Genomic DNA, 16,152 nt, shown 5'->3' with positions numbered 1-16,152 from the left:
GAAACCTACCCACAATCAGATGATACTTCTGCAAAAAGTATGTGTTACAAGAGGGGCCTGCACTTGCAAGAAGGCACACTGCCTAGAGCATACTACTCATTACAAAAGAGTCTCACTAACTACAGAGAGGCTAAAACCTTCTCAAGATAAATGAACAACAATCCAATAGAATGAAATGTTGGAAATAGCATCGACCATGCCTGATTACAGTCTCGGTTAAGCTCAATGTCAGAGGACTAAATCCTCTTTTGAATCCAATTTGATCACCAATGATTGATCACCTCCTTTGTCTGAATGATATTACAAGATTCGCACATTAAATTCCTTGACCATGACCTTTTCAATAACCATGATACTTTACAAAGAGTTTCCACCTCTTATTTATACAAACCCTAAGGCCTAAACCAATTAGGTCAACCACCTAAAGATATTACAATAATATCATTACATAATTTCATTTACAATGATATGCCATGTCGGCTTAAGACCAAAAGAATAATAACAAATCCATAAAACATCTCGACTCATTCTAGTAATGTGTAGAGTACACGCTAGCATGATACCAGTCCATAACCTAGATAGGTACTGGACCTATTCTGGGTCCACCATGCCAAAGAAATGTCTTCAAGCATTTGAAGCATGATCTAAGAACATCTTTAGCATCCTAAAGTCCATGAAGAAGTTGCACCAACACAAATTATGCATCTTGTCACAATTCCTCAATGAAAGCTCTGTCGGTAAAGCCTTAAACCAGTGCTGGTAAGCGTTTACTAGAGTGTACGATAACATCCAATTACCAAGCCAATACCAACCAACCAAAACATTATCATGGAGCATATAACTCATGAGATCCAATATACTTCATTGATCCAAACATGTTGGAAGTGTGAAGAGATAATCTCTTATGTCACTAACACTAGATCTTCTACCAGTAACCAAAACTTGTCTACCGATAACCATCCATATCAGCTAGTTTTGACATCAATGACAAAACATCAATGCAACACATAATCAATTCATCCATAATGCCAACAGGGATCACCTCAAAAGACCCCGCTGTAGCCATCCCATGAAAAAGAAAACAAAAAGACGAATCCAAAAAGCAAACAAAACCCAGTCCAACCTCTGGAATGGAGAGGACCAAGCCCCCAAACCTTGTGCAAGGAAGCAACAATAGAGTGTCTCTCCCACAAGAAAATCTAGCCACAAGGGACCAAACATCACCATAGACACAAAGAGGATCAGAAGCAAAACCAACCCCATACCACTCCACGTGGGAAGAGAAGGTACAACACGAGGTGAAAATTCCCCCAAAACCATGTCGGCTGCACCCCTCATAGAACCTACCGTAAACTCCAAAAACCTTTGGACCCCACCAAAGGGGAATACCATGCACAAGGCATAAGTAAGAACAAAAGCCACGGAGGGGCTTTCTTCCAAACCGTCTGCTGTCTCATCCGGATCTCCCTCATCCTCACCCTCGCCGCCCTCTTCGGTGGCACAAACATCAGCACTCCTGCTTGCAAAGCTCCCATTCCCTTTGCTTCACTATAGTTAATGCATGCCTTTATCATGACAGAACATTTAAAACTTGATCATTATTGTTGAAAGAAAGACATCGGTTTGAATGTTTGACACCTTGATTGCAGACCTGTGGTCAATTACGAAATGTGTTCTGAATATTTGACCACTTTCTTGCTATCATAAAAACCAATCATTGTAATTCAAAATCTATAGCCGAAAAGATTAGATTGTAGGGGTGTTGGGAAGCCTAGTCCATGGACAAGGGCATTGGGTGCCCCAGTCTCAACAATTTACTCAAGAAAAAGGTCATGAGTAGGGTATTACACCTAGTTTCCAAAATAAGTCCCACAAATAAGCATAATCAGATGTGAACCAGGCATAGAAATCAAAGTGTTAAACCCCACATCTTCAATAGTTAATGCAGCCCTAATTTAGTACATATCTTAGTTAGTTAAATTGAAATGGTGATGGTGAATTTATTCCATTGGTTGTGTCCTTCTACTTACTTATATATATCTTCTTTGATTATGATGAAAATTTAAATAGCTCTAACATGTATTTTTTTCATGTGATGAACTAATAAGTAATAATCAATAATTTCTTATGCATATATGAAGTATTGAATATGGATTGAATTTTTGATTCCTTGGAATTGATGAATAATTAATTTATGCATAGGGATATTGGAATTTGGATATTAATTAATATGATATTAAGATAATCCAATTGAATTTCTCATTGTATAATGCAAGAGAGAGGGTGTGCAAATAAAAGAAAGGAGAGAGAAATATACCTGATCAAACACCCCATTAATATTTTGTAAGGATAACCTATGTGCTATAAATGGGAATGAAAAAATATAATTATCATGCTTATGGGATTCTTATATTAAGGTTCAAGTAGATATAATTTTAAGTCATATAATGAAAAGGGGGCTTAAGGTTTGGAAATCATTGGGTTATGTCAAAACTCATATGGGTCTTTGTATTGGTGTTCCAACTTCCACTACAATAATGTTTGATGAAAAGAGACCTTCTCCTCATAAAGGAAAAAGGTTGAAACCTTAATGGATATTCTTGAATTAAGAAATGTTACCTTTGATATGAAACCCCTATCTTCGATGCCTACACAAGGATTGATGTTGCTCGATTGGTATTATGACATGCCTTAATCATGGAGGAACTTGTAAAACTGGATCTAAAGTATTTATTACTTAGTTTTTAGCATAATTTTTTTTTTGATAATTAAACTACTAGTTTGGCCCAGTCCCCTGCATTAATATAAAAATAAAATCACATCATTGTGAAATCCCTTTTGAGATAGAGTTTCTATTGACATATTACAAAATTGCTTGCAAGAAGATATGGTTCATAAGCATTAAAGTTTATAGATATTTTTTCACCATCTAATACTACCTACCATATAGGTCTATTCTCAATTTCCTTCACTATCTACCTTGTCAAGCCTACTAAAGAAACTTATAGGACATTATGCTAAAAACCTCAAAACAAAGGGGCTTTTCTAACATCTCTAACCTTCAGTACTGTCCTCCATTTTTGCATTTTCCATGGGGCTTCTTGTTTCCATATTGTTTCAATGACTCTGTAGCTCCAAACCTTCCATCTCCATGAACTTTGCTATCTAGTTCATCTCTAGATTCACCACCACATTTGTCCAATTTAGAAGGAAATTTAGATTCATCACTGCTTTCTCCCTATGGTCCTAATATTCCATTTCATGATCGAGAAGAATAATTGGCAATTTTTTGATATCCTCTCCCTTTTTGTCAAAATGATGCAGAGAGTCTTGGAGCTTTGTTTGTTACACCTTCTTGAGTGACTTGTCCTCCTCAACCCTACAACTACTCAATTCCTTCCTATGGCAGTTTGCAGGGGTTATGATAATGAGACCTCCTAGGTCTAAACCATCTTTACTTGCCTCCTAGGTATAGCCAATGGTTTCTGGACAATCAACTCCACTCCTTGAGGTGGCCACCTCAGTCACTCATACACTCCTCTCTTGGGCTCCAACCACTCCTACAAGGATCTTAACAAACAATCACTTCCTATGGTTTCCTAATGCATCTACAAGGTGTCTTCAATGTATTTGGAGGTTTGAGGCTCACCAAATCCATCGCCTTGGCTTCCTAACCCTTCTAGGTCTCTATCGGCACCAAAATAGGCCTAATTGCATTAGCCCTCCCTATGAGGTTTTAGGGGTTTACTTTTTGAAAGTCCCAAACAAGCCTAGAAATAAATCATCGATTTGAGTACCCTTTTGGAAGTTACAAACAATACTAGAAAAGTGCATTTGGTTTATCTGTACAAGTGGATTTTCCAATGTTGCAGTATTTTGAAGGGTTTTAGGCCTAACCGGTGAATTGGCAAGATGGGTCTAAAACCACCCCCTTTGTCTCATTTTTCTTCTTCCAACTCCTCTTAGGCATAGGCTTAGAAGGGCATTCCCTGGCCCAATGACCAACTTTTTTACAATGGAAACAAGTAAAGGGAATAGATTCATACTCGATTTTCTAAACCCATCTTCCCAGCTTAGAGAAGGGCCCAATCTCCTTTGGCAAATTAGCAGATTGTTTAACATTCACACAAATTCTAGCATACACTAGACGCGTCTTCGCAGAGGTCACTGGGTCAACTGAAAGGAGCTCACCAAAGCATCCAACAATCCCAGCAAAGATTTGTTCGCCCTAGAACTCCATAGGAAAATTTGGTAGCCGCACCCAAATAGGGGCCTCATTACATTCCCATTCCTTTGGGTTAAAGCCTAGTTCCCATTTCTTGAGAGCCAAGGATGATTTGCCTAACATCCAGGGACCACCCGCTAAGAAAGATCGAAGGTCCTCCTCATAGGAAAAGGAGAAGGAGAAAAAACCATTAGACATGGCAACCACATCTATTTGACCCTTTCCCTTCCATTTACGGGACACCGAATCCCTAACAGCTTCAATATTAGGTCGAGGGCCAATAAACTTGCCAACCAGGACAGGGGCCAGATTAGCCATATTCTTTTCCACGATACAATCTGGAATAGAAATTGAACAAGAACCAAACATCAGGTCCACTTTATGGGGAACAGGCGCAATAGCCTTGCATTTGAGGTTTGACCCAAATAAAGTAGACCATTTTCTGTTGCAGTCTAGAGATCCCGATTTCCTAAGATTCTCCACAAACTTTCTGGGACCCTCCCCACCATAAGGTAAAACAGTAAAGTCGGTTTTTTCTTTTGTTGGTACCGGCAAGGTGTCCCCATCCCAAAACCCGTTGAGACTGCCATCAGAAGCTTTAGGTTTTGTTTCTCCCATGGATTACATCACGTGGGAGCCTCCAAAACCTTCATCACCCGATCTTCCCACTCCCACTCCTGCTCCATTCGAATTCAAACCAGTCGCTCCAGTTGTTCCCACCATTCCCACCTCTCTAGCTGCTTACATTAATAAAATATAATAACTTATTTTTTATATTTCAAGTTTTTGTTCTTTTCTTGAGTTGCTTCCTATTTTAAATTTCTATTACTGTTCTCCAACAATTAGTGATAGATGTATTTACAAGTGATCATACCTACTAGCAATAATTAATTAATTGCAAATTACGTCCCACATTTCATTTGAATTACTTACAATTGTTGGCACATAATAAAAGTTCTAACTAATATTTTTACTACACCAATAATAGGAGCTAAATTTTAAAAAAAATTATGGATTTGCTCCTCCTTATCTCAGTCGGTGGTTTCCAAGAACACTCTCCCTCTTCACCAGGGTTTAATTCTAAGACTTTATAAGTTTCATTTGGCTTCAACCTTACCTAGTGGGGCCCGTATGACCTCCTCTGGTCCTCTGCCTTCCAGTAGCTTCTTTATAGTGGTTATGTAAGAGGTCCAGGCCTATCTTGCTTTAATCAATCATAACTAAACCAATAATAGGAACTATATGTTTATATCAATAATTATTACCATTTTACATAAATTCATTATAATTTTCTAGCTTAGTAATAACTAAAAAATCTTTAATTCACTCATTCTAATCCACATTTATATTTATGTTTGTAAAAATAAATGTTATTTTTAGATTATTGGCATTTTACAAGTCGTATAGAATATTGCTCATATTTTGTCTCCCTTTTTACTCACCACCATTCATTCTTTCTAATTATGTAGAGTGTAAACTTCCATAAGACATTATCTTGTTGTAAAACATCAAAACAAGAAAATTGACATGTATTATTCAAATAATATGTATAACCTATCTAAATGTATTACACTTCAAAAAATTAATTCATCTTGGAAACAACTATGTTGTATCTTCAACATTAATTATACATGGTTAAATAGGTATTATTGTTTCAACTTCATTTGCAATGTCTCCTTCATAAGGTAAAGTTTTATAGTTTACATTCATGGTGTAATAGTTTTCATATGTATTTCAATTTTTATAGAAATAATTTACTATCCCGTGGAAATGACTTATTTGATTGAAAATGCAATCAAGATGATCGGTGATGGAAACCTAAAGTTGCAACCACATTTGCAAGTATTAAGTATGGCAAGTTTGGGGATGACCATCGATCAACAAATCGATTTTAAAATAGACCTCTCTATTGGATTTCACAAGCAAAAGGATACACTTAGAAAAAAAAATACAATGATTCCATAAAGTCAATACAAATCCCTAAGGGATCTACACTTCTACCCGTCAAATATAGTTGCCATATTATTCGCAATTCAAGGTGAGCCACAATGTTTGATTGATTTTCTAACAACTGTCGATCAATTTCATGTAAATTAGCAAATTCTTGGACCCACTATGTAAAACTTGTTGCAATTTTAGCCCTCCAAACTAGTTTATATACACAAGGACGTGAGATTTTAAGCTCACAAAGATTTTAAAAATTATAAAGAAAGTGACAAATGATACAAGGTTAACACTTGACTTGAATTAGTTAGATATTTTTTCACATTTTTTTAGAAAATCCTAATCTAGAGTTGGGTTAACGAATAATAGATGTGTAGGAAGATATGAAACTGAATTAATGGAGTTCTCTTATAAATATCTCAAATACTTCATCAATAAATGTAAACACAGATATCCAAACATAGACATGTTTTTTAAAACATAAAACACCACAATCAAAATATGTGATTTCAACATATAAAATCACAAAATTTGACATCAACCTAGATAAAATGGAGCGAAAAGGATCTTTTTTATATCATGTGTCATGTGAGATGTGTCTATCTTAAAACCATGCATGATCCGAGTCCATCCTTTATTACTTTCCACACCTTGACATAAACAACATTTCTGTCGGTTTATTTATAGCTTGTTCTTACCCAAGTTACAAATGCCCCTTTGAAAAATGTTCACTTTTACATTCAAGAAAATTAGGAAATCCCTGTCAAACTTTTTGATACCAGTTTTATACCTAAACAAGATCTTAACACACAAATTTATGATCTTTCCTTTTAAATATTAAAATGTTAGAAAATGCGCAGTTTGCATTGATACAAAGAAATAGCGGTCATGGGTTTTGCTAATTTGAAAGTTAGGAACCCCTGGCCAGACAATCTGAGTGTGGCGATGGAAATTCACGAGATAAATGATGTGAAGGCGGCTGAAAAAATATATTGCAATCTGTGTGGGGGAGCTTGACACCTTCTGATTATAGTCTTTGAATAAATACTGTAGTATTAATCTAGTGTCTGAACGTTAGGTTTGAAAACAACAACGCGGGAAGAACAAGGGAAGTCAAAGCCTTATATGCCCAATTCTCGTCAACAAGAAGAAGTTCAGGTTGGAAGATTGAAATTCTACTTTGTCTGCTATTGTAGTGCGTGATTGTCTGCTATTGTAGTGCGTGATTTTCTATTTATAAGGTGCTCGTCTTAAACCTTGTATTCATCCTCGAACGCTTTGTCTGGCCGATCATTGTTTGACATCCCAGAAATCAGACACAATTATTTGATTGATTCCTTAATTTCTATCAGTCAATCAATGGCCGTATTTCCATTGCCCCAGCTTGAAGATAATGCTGTATTATTACCCAGTTCCCAAACTAACTCAACGCAGCCTCAGCTATGTGACGTATGGAGAGATATACAAGGTGCCCATAATTGGAATGGTTTGCTTGATCGCATGGTGCCCAATTTGAAAGCTGAAGCTCTCAGATATGGGAATTTGGCACAGCTTTGTTACGACGCATTTGATGGCAAAAGCTACTCCAAAAACTACGGCACATGTTATCACAGTAAAAGAGATCCGTTCAATAAGATGGGCATGTCTGAAAGTGGCTACCAAGTCACTAAATATGTTTACGCCAATACTAATCTGTTAAATCAAGTTTTTGGTGAGAAACCAAAAGACCAAGGTGTTTGGTTGGGTTTTATTGCAGTTTGCACGGATCCAAATGAGATAAGAAGGCTTGGACGACGAGACATAGTGATTGCATGGAGAGGAACTCAGACTGCTGAAGAATGGATAGAAGACCTGAGAGATATTCTTGTACCTACAAGATTATCCTATAGATGCAAGAGCATCATTTCGCGGATGGAGTACTAATTGAGAGAGGATTCCTGAGCTGCTATACTTCAACTGTCCGTCACCGTCAAGGCGCTGCAGGAGCCACTGTGAACATCAGCACCAGAGATTTGGTAGTCTCAGAGATAGAACGATTGATTCAAGTTTATGAAAAAGAGATGGACAATTTAAGCATAACATTTACGGGACACAGCTTAGGAGCTGCTCTTGCAACCTTGAGCGCTTATGATATCAAACAAATGCTTTGCACCAAGCATAATTTTCATCAAATTCCCGTCACCGTCTTCGCTTTTGCCTCTCCCCGGGTGGGAAATCTTGCGTTTGCTAAACGGGTGGAGGAGATTGGAGTGAAAGTGCTGAGGTTTGTGAACAAGCGTGACCTGGTTCCCAAAGTGCCCGGAGTTTGTATGAACGAGAACGTGGGATGCCTCAGCAAATTGCTGCATTGGCTTCCGTGGACATACTTTCATGTTGGCGTCGAGCTTCCTTTACACAACAATTCTCCATTCATTCAGCACACCCATAATCTTGCCTACTTTCATAATTTAGAGCTTTACTTGCATTTACTGGACGGGTACGTTGGAAGTAAGCAGCCGTTTTCTTGGAGTGGAAGAGATCATGCTCTGGTTAATAAGAGCTGTGATTTATTGCCCGAGAAATATGAAATTCCTCCAAAATGGTGGCAGGAACAGAACAAGGGCCTCGTTAAAGGTCCAGATGGCAAATGGACGCAGCCATCAGAAGAGGAATAATTCATGTCTCACTCAACTCCAGATGACATCAACGTCCAACGTTCTGCGCCGCAATGTCACCACAACTGTGTTGGTTATTGAATTATTCTTTTTATCTGGATGTATATATTTAACATGTTGTCACATTCATTATTGAATTAATTTAACTTCAAAGCTTAACCTTAAGCGTGAAATGAAATCAACTATGCAGGAGTTCATAGCTGTGGATGATACAAATTAGCTTTTGATTGTCATAGAAAACAATCACGTGTCATCAGTAATCTGGTAGATAATAAAAGTACGCGTAAATCAGTATTGATTTCAATTATGAACATTGCTATTAAACAAGAGATAATACGCCTCAGCTCTGTTGTAGCCCAAAATACCTTCATACAAAATTTGTAAAAATAGTCAACAAGGGTAAGTTCTCAAATCTTTCTCTAATCCTCAGAATTAGTGACAATATCAATGTTCTAGTGCTATCTAAATCTACCAAGAACTTTAGTTGAGGATTGCATGTATGCATGCCATACTATCTATAATTATGAGATTACCAAATATTTGGTTTCTAGGTATATAGCTCTACACTAGCACATTTTATTGTCGCTCAATTGCACCCATACTTTAAGATTATACAAGTATACATCCAACACGTTATAATTCTAAAACAATGATTGTCTAGGGATGTGACAATTATTGTGGAGGCTACTATGGTAATGCCACAACTTCCCCATGATGGGGAGGCATTGCATTTAATTTATGAGAGCTTGAAGAAGACATAAGGGACTACAAAGAATCAAGTTAGCTTTCTTGATAAGGAACTAAATTGTGATGGTGAAAATATTGAGCTTCCTTCTTTACCAATCAATCTTATCAACTATCAACAAAATATAAAGGATGCATTTTTTATTCTTGATTTCATTTTTTGATTAAATCGTGAATGACAAGTGTATGATTTTAAGTTAGGAGCTTTACATGCTCTGAATACCAAATCCTTGAAATCAATTATGTATAATCCAAGGAAACTATAATACAATTTCAAATAGCCAATTTTATTGGACAATAATTTCTTAAGTACTCTTTCTTTCTTATATATTTAATCATTTATTAAAATGCCACTTTTTGCCTAGTATTTTTGAAATCAGCCTACATACGAAATTTCATGGACTTGCTAAAGATGACCATAGATTCGGTTTGGACACATGCAATCTCCAAAATCTACTAATACTTTTTAGTTTTTTGGACTCGTTCCTTAGACAACAACATACAATGATAATATTGCACAATTATGAGTAAACCTTTCGGCTTACCAAATTTCTCATAGATAGATTGTTATCCATAGAATTTTTTCAATAACTTAGCAATATTACTCAATATGTATGGAGTTTTTAAAAAGGAAATGTTCTTTATTTTAGATCCACTTCTATTTGGATGGGAGTACAATAAAAAAAAAGGGAAGCAAATCTTGAACCTGCTAAGATTCAAGTTAACGTAATTCAACCTAGAGATCATAGAGGACTTTTGGAAATAGGACCCTAAAAGTTTCAATTCTAGTAGGATAAAAAATTTAAGAATGAATCAGATTTTTATACATAAAAGTTAGCCTAAAATAGAAATAAGCTAGTGTTTGAGTAGCAAATTGTAGGATGTATATAAATAAAACAATGATCTATTCACTATCCTCCTCCCCTTTAAATATTACATACTATAATGTCTATTTTTTGTGCAAAATGAGTATCAAGCTCCACTTGAAGGGAGAACCATAAAAGTAAAGGTTGGACTAAGAAATAAATCATTTACCTTATTGGAAGTACAATTAAAAAATACACAAGATGTATATGAGTATTCTAAAACGTCGCTATTTATACAACTTATGGGATAGTATCAAACTATCAGAATGCCTCATGGAATTTAGATTTCACCTTTGAAGGACTCATAGAGCGATTCGAACAAATTTGTGAGACACGAGACCTACTATCCAACAACAACTCAAACTGCGCACAATTTAGACGAGAACAACGCTCATGAGTAGCGGATTGCACCTAGTATTCAAAAACATTCCTTAAACTAAGCACAATCATACATGAACTGAACATAACATCCAAAGTGGGTCCAAAGTAATTGTGAAATTGTATTTGTAAGCAATCGACTACACTACACTACCAAGTGATCCATGCCCATCAATCAATTGGAATTAACTTCCTAGAAGTTGCATTCAAGATTTATGAGTAATATTTCACTTAGCTTTCCTGACCTAATAGATCAAGCAAAAACACCTTGTTTAGATGTACACAATGTCTAGGCCTATGACGTTCAATTAACAAAACCAACATTAAATGAGTTCCATGAAAATTATGTTTCAAAACTATATATAAAATATGCAATATTCTAATAGCATTAAATCCTCTATTAACTATGAGTATTTGTAGCTACAATTGCTAGATTACATAGATAAATTATTATTGCATATATATTAATTTTTTATAAAAATATCCAAATACACTATAATATACACAATAAAAAACACTAATAGAGTAGAAATATTCCTTGCAGCCATATGATGGCATCTCATACCCTATCATATTCCAGACACAGAGACTTACATATGAAGAGAAATAAAACTGCATAAAAAGATTCAGTAACTATGTATACCTAGCTTGTGGTAAACCTGTCCACAATCTTCACATTAGCCAAATAGAATTCCTTAATAGCCATATTCTATGATTACATCCTATGGCACTAAAAAATGGAGCCTCGTAGCACCCAAAAACTAATTTAAAAAATACCCAAAAAATAGAGTCATTCAGATGGCAATATAAAAGCATGTAAATGCACTAATCTTCCATTGAGATTGAAGGAGAATTGCTTCCCTTTGCCTGACTATAACCTCTCCTACACCTAAACCAAGAGTTCATCCTCAATTTCCTCCTTATGAGATAGGATATCAGTAGAAAATATAGTTAGGCAGTCTTATTCTAGACTTGCTTGTAATCCATTAGAGTGACACCTTTCTTTCTAACAAACATACTGAATGATACAACATGAACTAGAAAATATGATTTTTTTTTACTAAATGATACAATATGTTACAAATATGGAGACAAACATATCAAAATAAAGTACTCATGAAATAAGTTCACTAACAACATATACGTTGCTTTCTAATCAACAAAATATCACCAAATACCTCAATATGAAAACTCTTCTATAAAATGCATGCAAAATATTTGTCTTAATGACAATTCTCTAAAATTGGGGAAAATTATAAAAAAAGAGTTGCTACATCTGAGGTGGTATCTTACATAGGTATTAGAGCTAGCGGTCTTGCCAACCTGTTGGGAGACTACCATCTATTAAAGTTTCTTGAGTTGCATGACATTTTGGAAAACATTCAAACTTGGTATATTATTGCATCTAAAGAAAATTAGATTGTGGGTCACTTATCAAAATATTTCAGTGATTTGATGAAGTGTATTCAACCTAGGAAATTATAGAAAGAAAAGTGGAAATTTGGCTCTTAATGATTGGAATAAAGTTGGAGTCTCCAATTTCTAGATAATTTTCTTATCAAGCTAATGTAATTGGAATTATGTTTGTCTAAGGTAGAACAATTATATTGCAAGATGTTGAATTGGTCCAACGGAAGCTTATGGAACATCCTCATGAGGATTAAGACTTGAAGTTGCCTCTTGTCTCAATGAGTTCTTAAGAATTACAATTCATATAACACTATATAATAATGATATAATGATGATGATTTTATAGATTATTATTAAAGGATTTCATGGGTTGTGTGGTACGAGAAGCCCTTCTTTTGATAAGAGGGCTCAAAGTTTAAAAGTTATGGATAAGGTGAGATCATTTTTTAATTTTTATTGATCTCAAGTGCAATAATTTAATTATTTGAATGTTCCAATGATTCTTTACCAAAATAAAAAAACATCATGCATAAAATGTTAAGGCATCCATGTTAACTATTTTTTGCTTGATTTCAAATGAAGATGATGATATCTCTAAGAAGGTACAATTTTAATTTTTGGCCATTTTTAGAAAGGAACAAGATGTCTCACAAATAGCTCGCAGGTTCTCATAAAAATTAGTAGAGTAAAAAATTGAGAAGCTTAAAAACCAGCTGACAAAATAGGAAGTGATTTCTTTTGGTTTACAACATACAAGATCCCACAAAAATAGATAGGAGTAAAAAGAGAAGTGATGTTTCACATGTCAAGAGGCTTGGACACTCAATCACATATGTGGTCCAGTTGATAAATAAAATTAAATAGTACATTATAAATTGAAGCTAAGAATATTGCAGAAATATTAGCTTGTTGTTATTGAACCGTTCACGAAGTAGGAAAAGAAAGAAAGGGCAAAGGAACTCAAGTAGGTGATTGAAGATCTTGAATAAATCCAAGAATACTTTAGCTTCAAGTAGAGTCCTAATTTGACATGTTCAAATTTTGGATGTTAGGATGGTTGGTTTGAATTAGAAAGTGGTAATAACTTTTAAGTTTATTGATAGCCCATTGTTTGTTATGAGTGCTAATTTGACTTTCTAAAATCCACTCTTTGAGTTGGATGATGAGGTGGCATCTAGTTGTTGATGAAACCAATGGGATGTGGGATTAAGGTGTTGTTTGTGGTCCTATGAGGTGGACCCAATTGAATTGTCTATTGACCCACCCAAAATCATTGAGTCTTTACTTCTTGTAATGGACTATTATAGATTGAATTATCATGGGTTGACAGTTGAACTTGTCAGTTTACGACAAGAAAGGGAGTACTATTGCACAGTCTATATTTGTTGGGGTGCATACCGTTTTGATTGAATATATAAGTATCATCAAGTGTACTCTTAATGTGGCCCACATAAAATTACTATAGCACAACATCAACATGGTTAATTCACTATTTGGGTTGGTATCTATGCACAAGATGGAATAAGCATATGTCAAGATGTTGTAGAGCTAAAAAGAGATAATACTTGAATAAATTCCACATTATTAAAACTTTCTCACCATGTCAAACCATAAGTAATTTGAATGCCAAATACTAGGTGTGATTCTAATGTATTAATAAAGAACCAAAAATATATATAAATCTCATGCCTCAAACAAAAGCCTTAGACTTATAATAGAATCAACTAACGTATTTAGAACTTCACAAACTCTTGCCAAGGCATTAAAAATATTCCATATGCTCAAATTAAATATTAAATCTTTTTATTCATCATTAGACTTTATGAATCAATTCATTCATATTGAAAGTATATCATTACCAAAGGCAATATAATGCTCATGGAATAAATAGAGAAAAAACCAGTATTAATCTCCAACCTGCAAATTTGTCTCTTAAAAGGACTTCATAAATTTATCAAACTTACTTTCAACCCCCCTATGAAATCTCTAATACACCATTCAAAATCTGAGATCATCAATACAATGCAACCGTGAATGCTAATTGAAACTGCTTCAAGAATGAAACTAGGTTTTCATCCAACTCCTCCGAACTTGAGGGTTTCCATACTAGGGCTTCTCAACTAAAATCTAAAATCTTTTCGAGCTATACTAGAGAAAGAATAAACTAAGCATACCCAATAGAGACTCAAAGTGTCTTTTTATAACTCGCCAAGGGAGCTTCTAGAAACCCTTTTAAAATTCTCTTAGCTTTTAATATTTGTCTTTTTAAAATGGGAAATAATAAATAGAACCTTTTAATTAACGTGTTTTTTATAACCTTATTAGATAATTAAATTAAGTTGTTATTAAATTTATGTAATTTTGACAACTTAAATTTTTATTATTAAATTAAATTTAAGGTCCAAATAAAGCAGACATTACAGAAATAAATCTTATAGAAGGGATAAGTGTAATGTCCGCATTTTCATGTTATGTAGCTTTGTAGTTGGCTCTAATATTATGGGTGTGTATCGGCCATATTAGAGTATTTTTTATGTTACCAACAAGATTGGATGGCCTAAAGGACTTAGAGGGTAGTTTTTGAGGTTATTTTAGACTTTTGGTGTGCTCTCCAATATTCTTGGAGAGAGAATCTATCTATAATAAGTGTCTCGATTATGTTTGGTTATCATCACTCCTATGCAGCCAATTTTAATTTTAATGCATTTAAACCAGTTTTACAACTCGGGTGTAATGTTGACCTATATTTAATTAAATTTGTAGAGGTTGTATTGATTTAATTAAAACAATTTAGTGGACATATTGGTATAATATCTTGTTGGAGAGAGAATGGAAAGTTTTAAAGGTTGGATTTGCCTAACCTTGTACCTAAGGTGCCCAAAATAATTAAATACTTAAATAAAGCACTTTTGGGGGTTATAAGGATTAATTAGTCAATAGGCTACACTTGCAAGAAAGCTTGCATATGGTGAGCTTGACGATTTTGTCTCACACTTGAAAATTGGTTATTATGTCTTCTTTTTGTTTGTAGACATCTAAAACAACCAACTGTTCCTGTTGATGTTTCAAAGAAGCAATTGTTCTTATCAATGTTTCAAACAAGCAATATTAAAACAATTTTTGGGCAATGTGGGCAAACTGCATAGTATCGGGTGTGAAAACAAACCAACTCACCAGCCTCTCACTTTTCACATCTACTCTCTTTTAAAATGAGACAAATCTTGTCTCGCTAATAGAATCATTGTTCCTCATCTAATCAGCATGAACATAATGCACACTAGACATGGTTTGTTAGTTGTTTGATCATGAGTCATTTTTGAGCTATGTACATGCATTTATGTTCTCAATTACAATCAATCCTTTCAAAAGATATTTGCATTAATGCATTCGTACTACTTTCACCACCTCGATATTATATAAATATTCATTCTATCAACATTTGAGAGAAAGCAGCAACAAGGGTTTAAACAAAGCTAAGAAGAGCAGGAGAAGCAGGCAGTTTGTTGGGAGAAGTGTGATTTTGAAACATTTGAAGTTGACACAGCCCGGGCAGGGGATGGCTCTGAGAATAGGAAGGGTGATACGACATAGGATTCGAGTGGACAACAGGGGAAGGAAGAACCCAGATATTGCGACCTGACTAAAAACATTCAGGAGGACTCGGGTGGTAAGAGTCGGTATGATAACGACAGACACAGGGTGTATCACTGGGGGAAGGATGAGGAAAAGACAAATCAGGAGACCTCCCCTTCATCATATCTTACACCAAAACCAATAGTTCATCCTGAAATTTCTCCTTATGGGATAGGATATCATTAGAAAATATAGTTAGGTAGTCTGATTCTAGACTTGCTTGTAATCCATTAGAGAGACACCTTTTTTTTTAACAAACATACCGAATGATACAATATGTTATAAAATGATAATCTTT

General features: G+C 35.0%; 1 protein-coding gene across 1 annotated transcript; it reads left to right on the top strand.

Moving 5' to 3' along the window:
- Positions 1-7,528: 7,528 nt before the first annotated feature.
- Positions 7,529-8,823, top strand: LOC131862589 (phospholipase A1-Igamma1, chloroplastic-like). The gene is made up of 2 exons (XM_059215072.1): positions 7,529-7,972; positions 8,059-8,823. The coding sequence occupies exons 1-2, from the start codon at positions 7,529-7,531 to the stop codon at positions 8,821-8,823; spliced, it is 1,209 nt and encodes a 402-aa protein (XP_059071055.1).
- Positions 8,824-16,152: the final 7,329 nt, after the last annotated feature.

This window comes from Cryptomeria japonica, unplaced genomic scaffold, assembly GCF_030272615.1.
Source record: "Cryptomeria japonica unplaced genomic scaffold, Sugi_1.0 HiC_scaffold_49, whole genome shotgun sequence".
Classification (NCBI taxonomy): domain Eukaryota; kingdom Viridiplantae; phylum Streptophyta; class Pinopsida; order Cupressales; family Cupressaceae; genus Cryptomeria; species Cryptomeria japonica.
The sequence above is the reverse complement of the archived record's forward strand: the minus strand, read 5'-3'. Positions and strand labels throughout refer to the sequence as shown.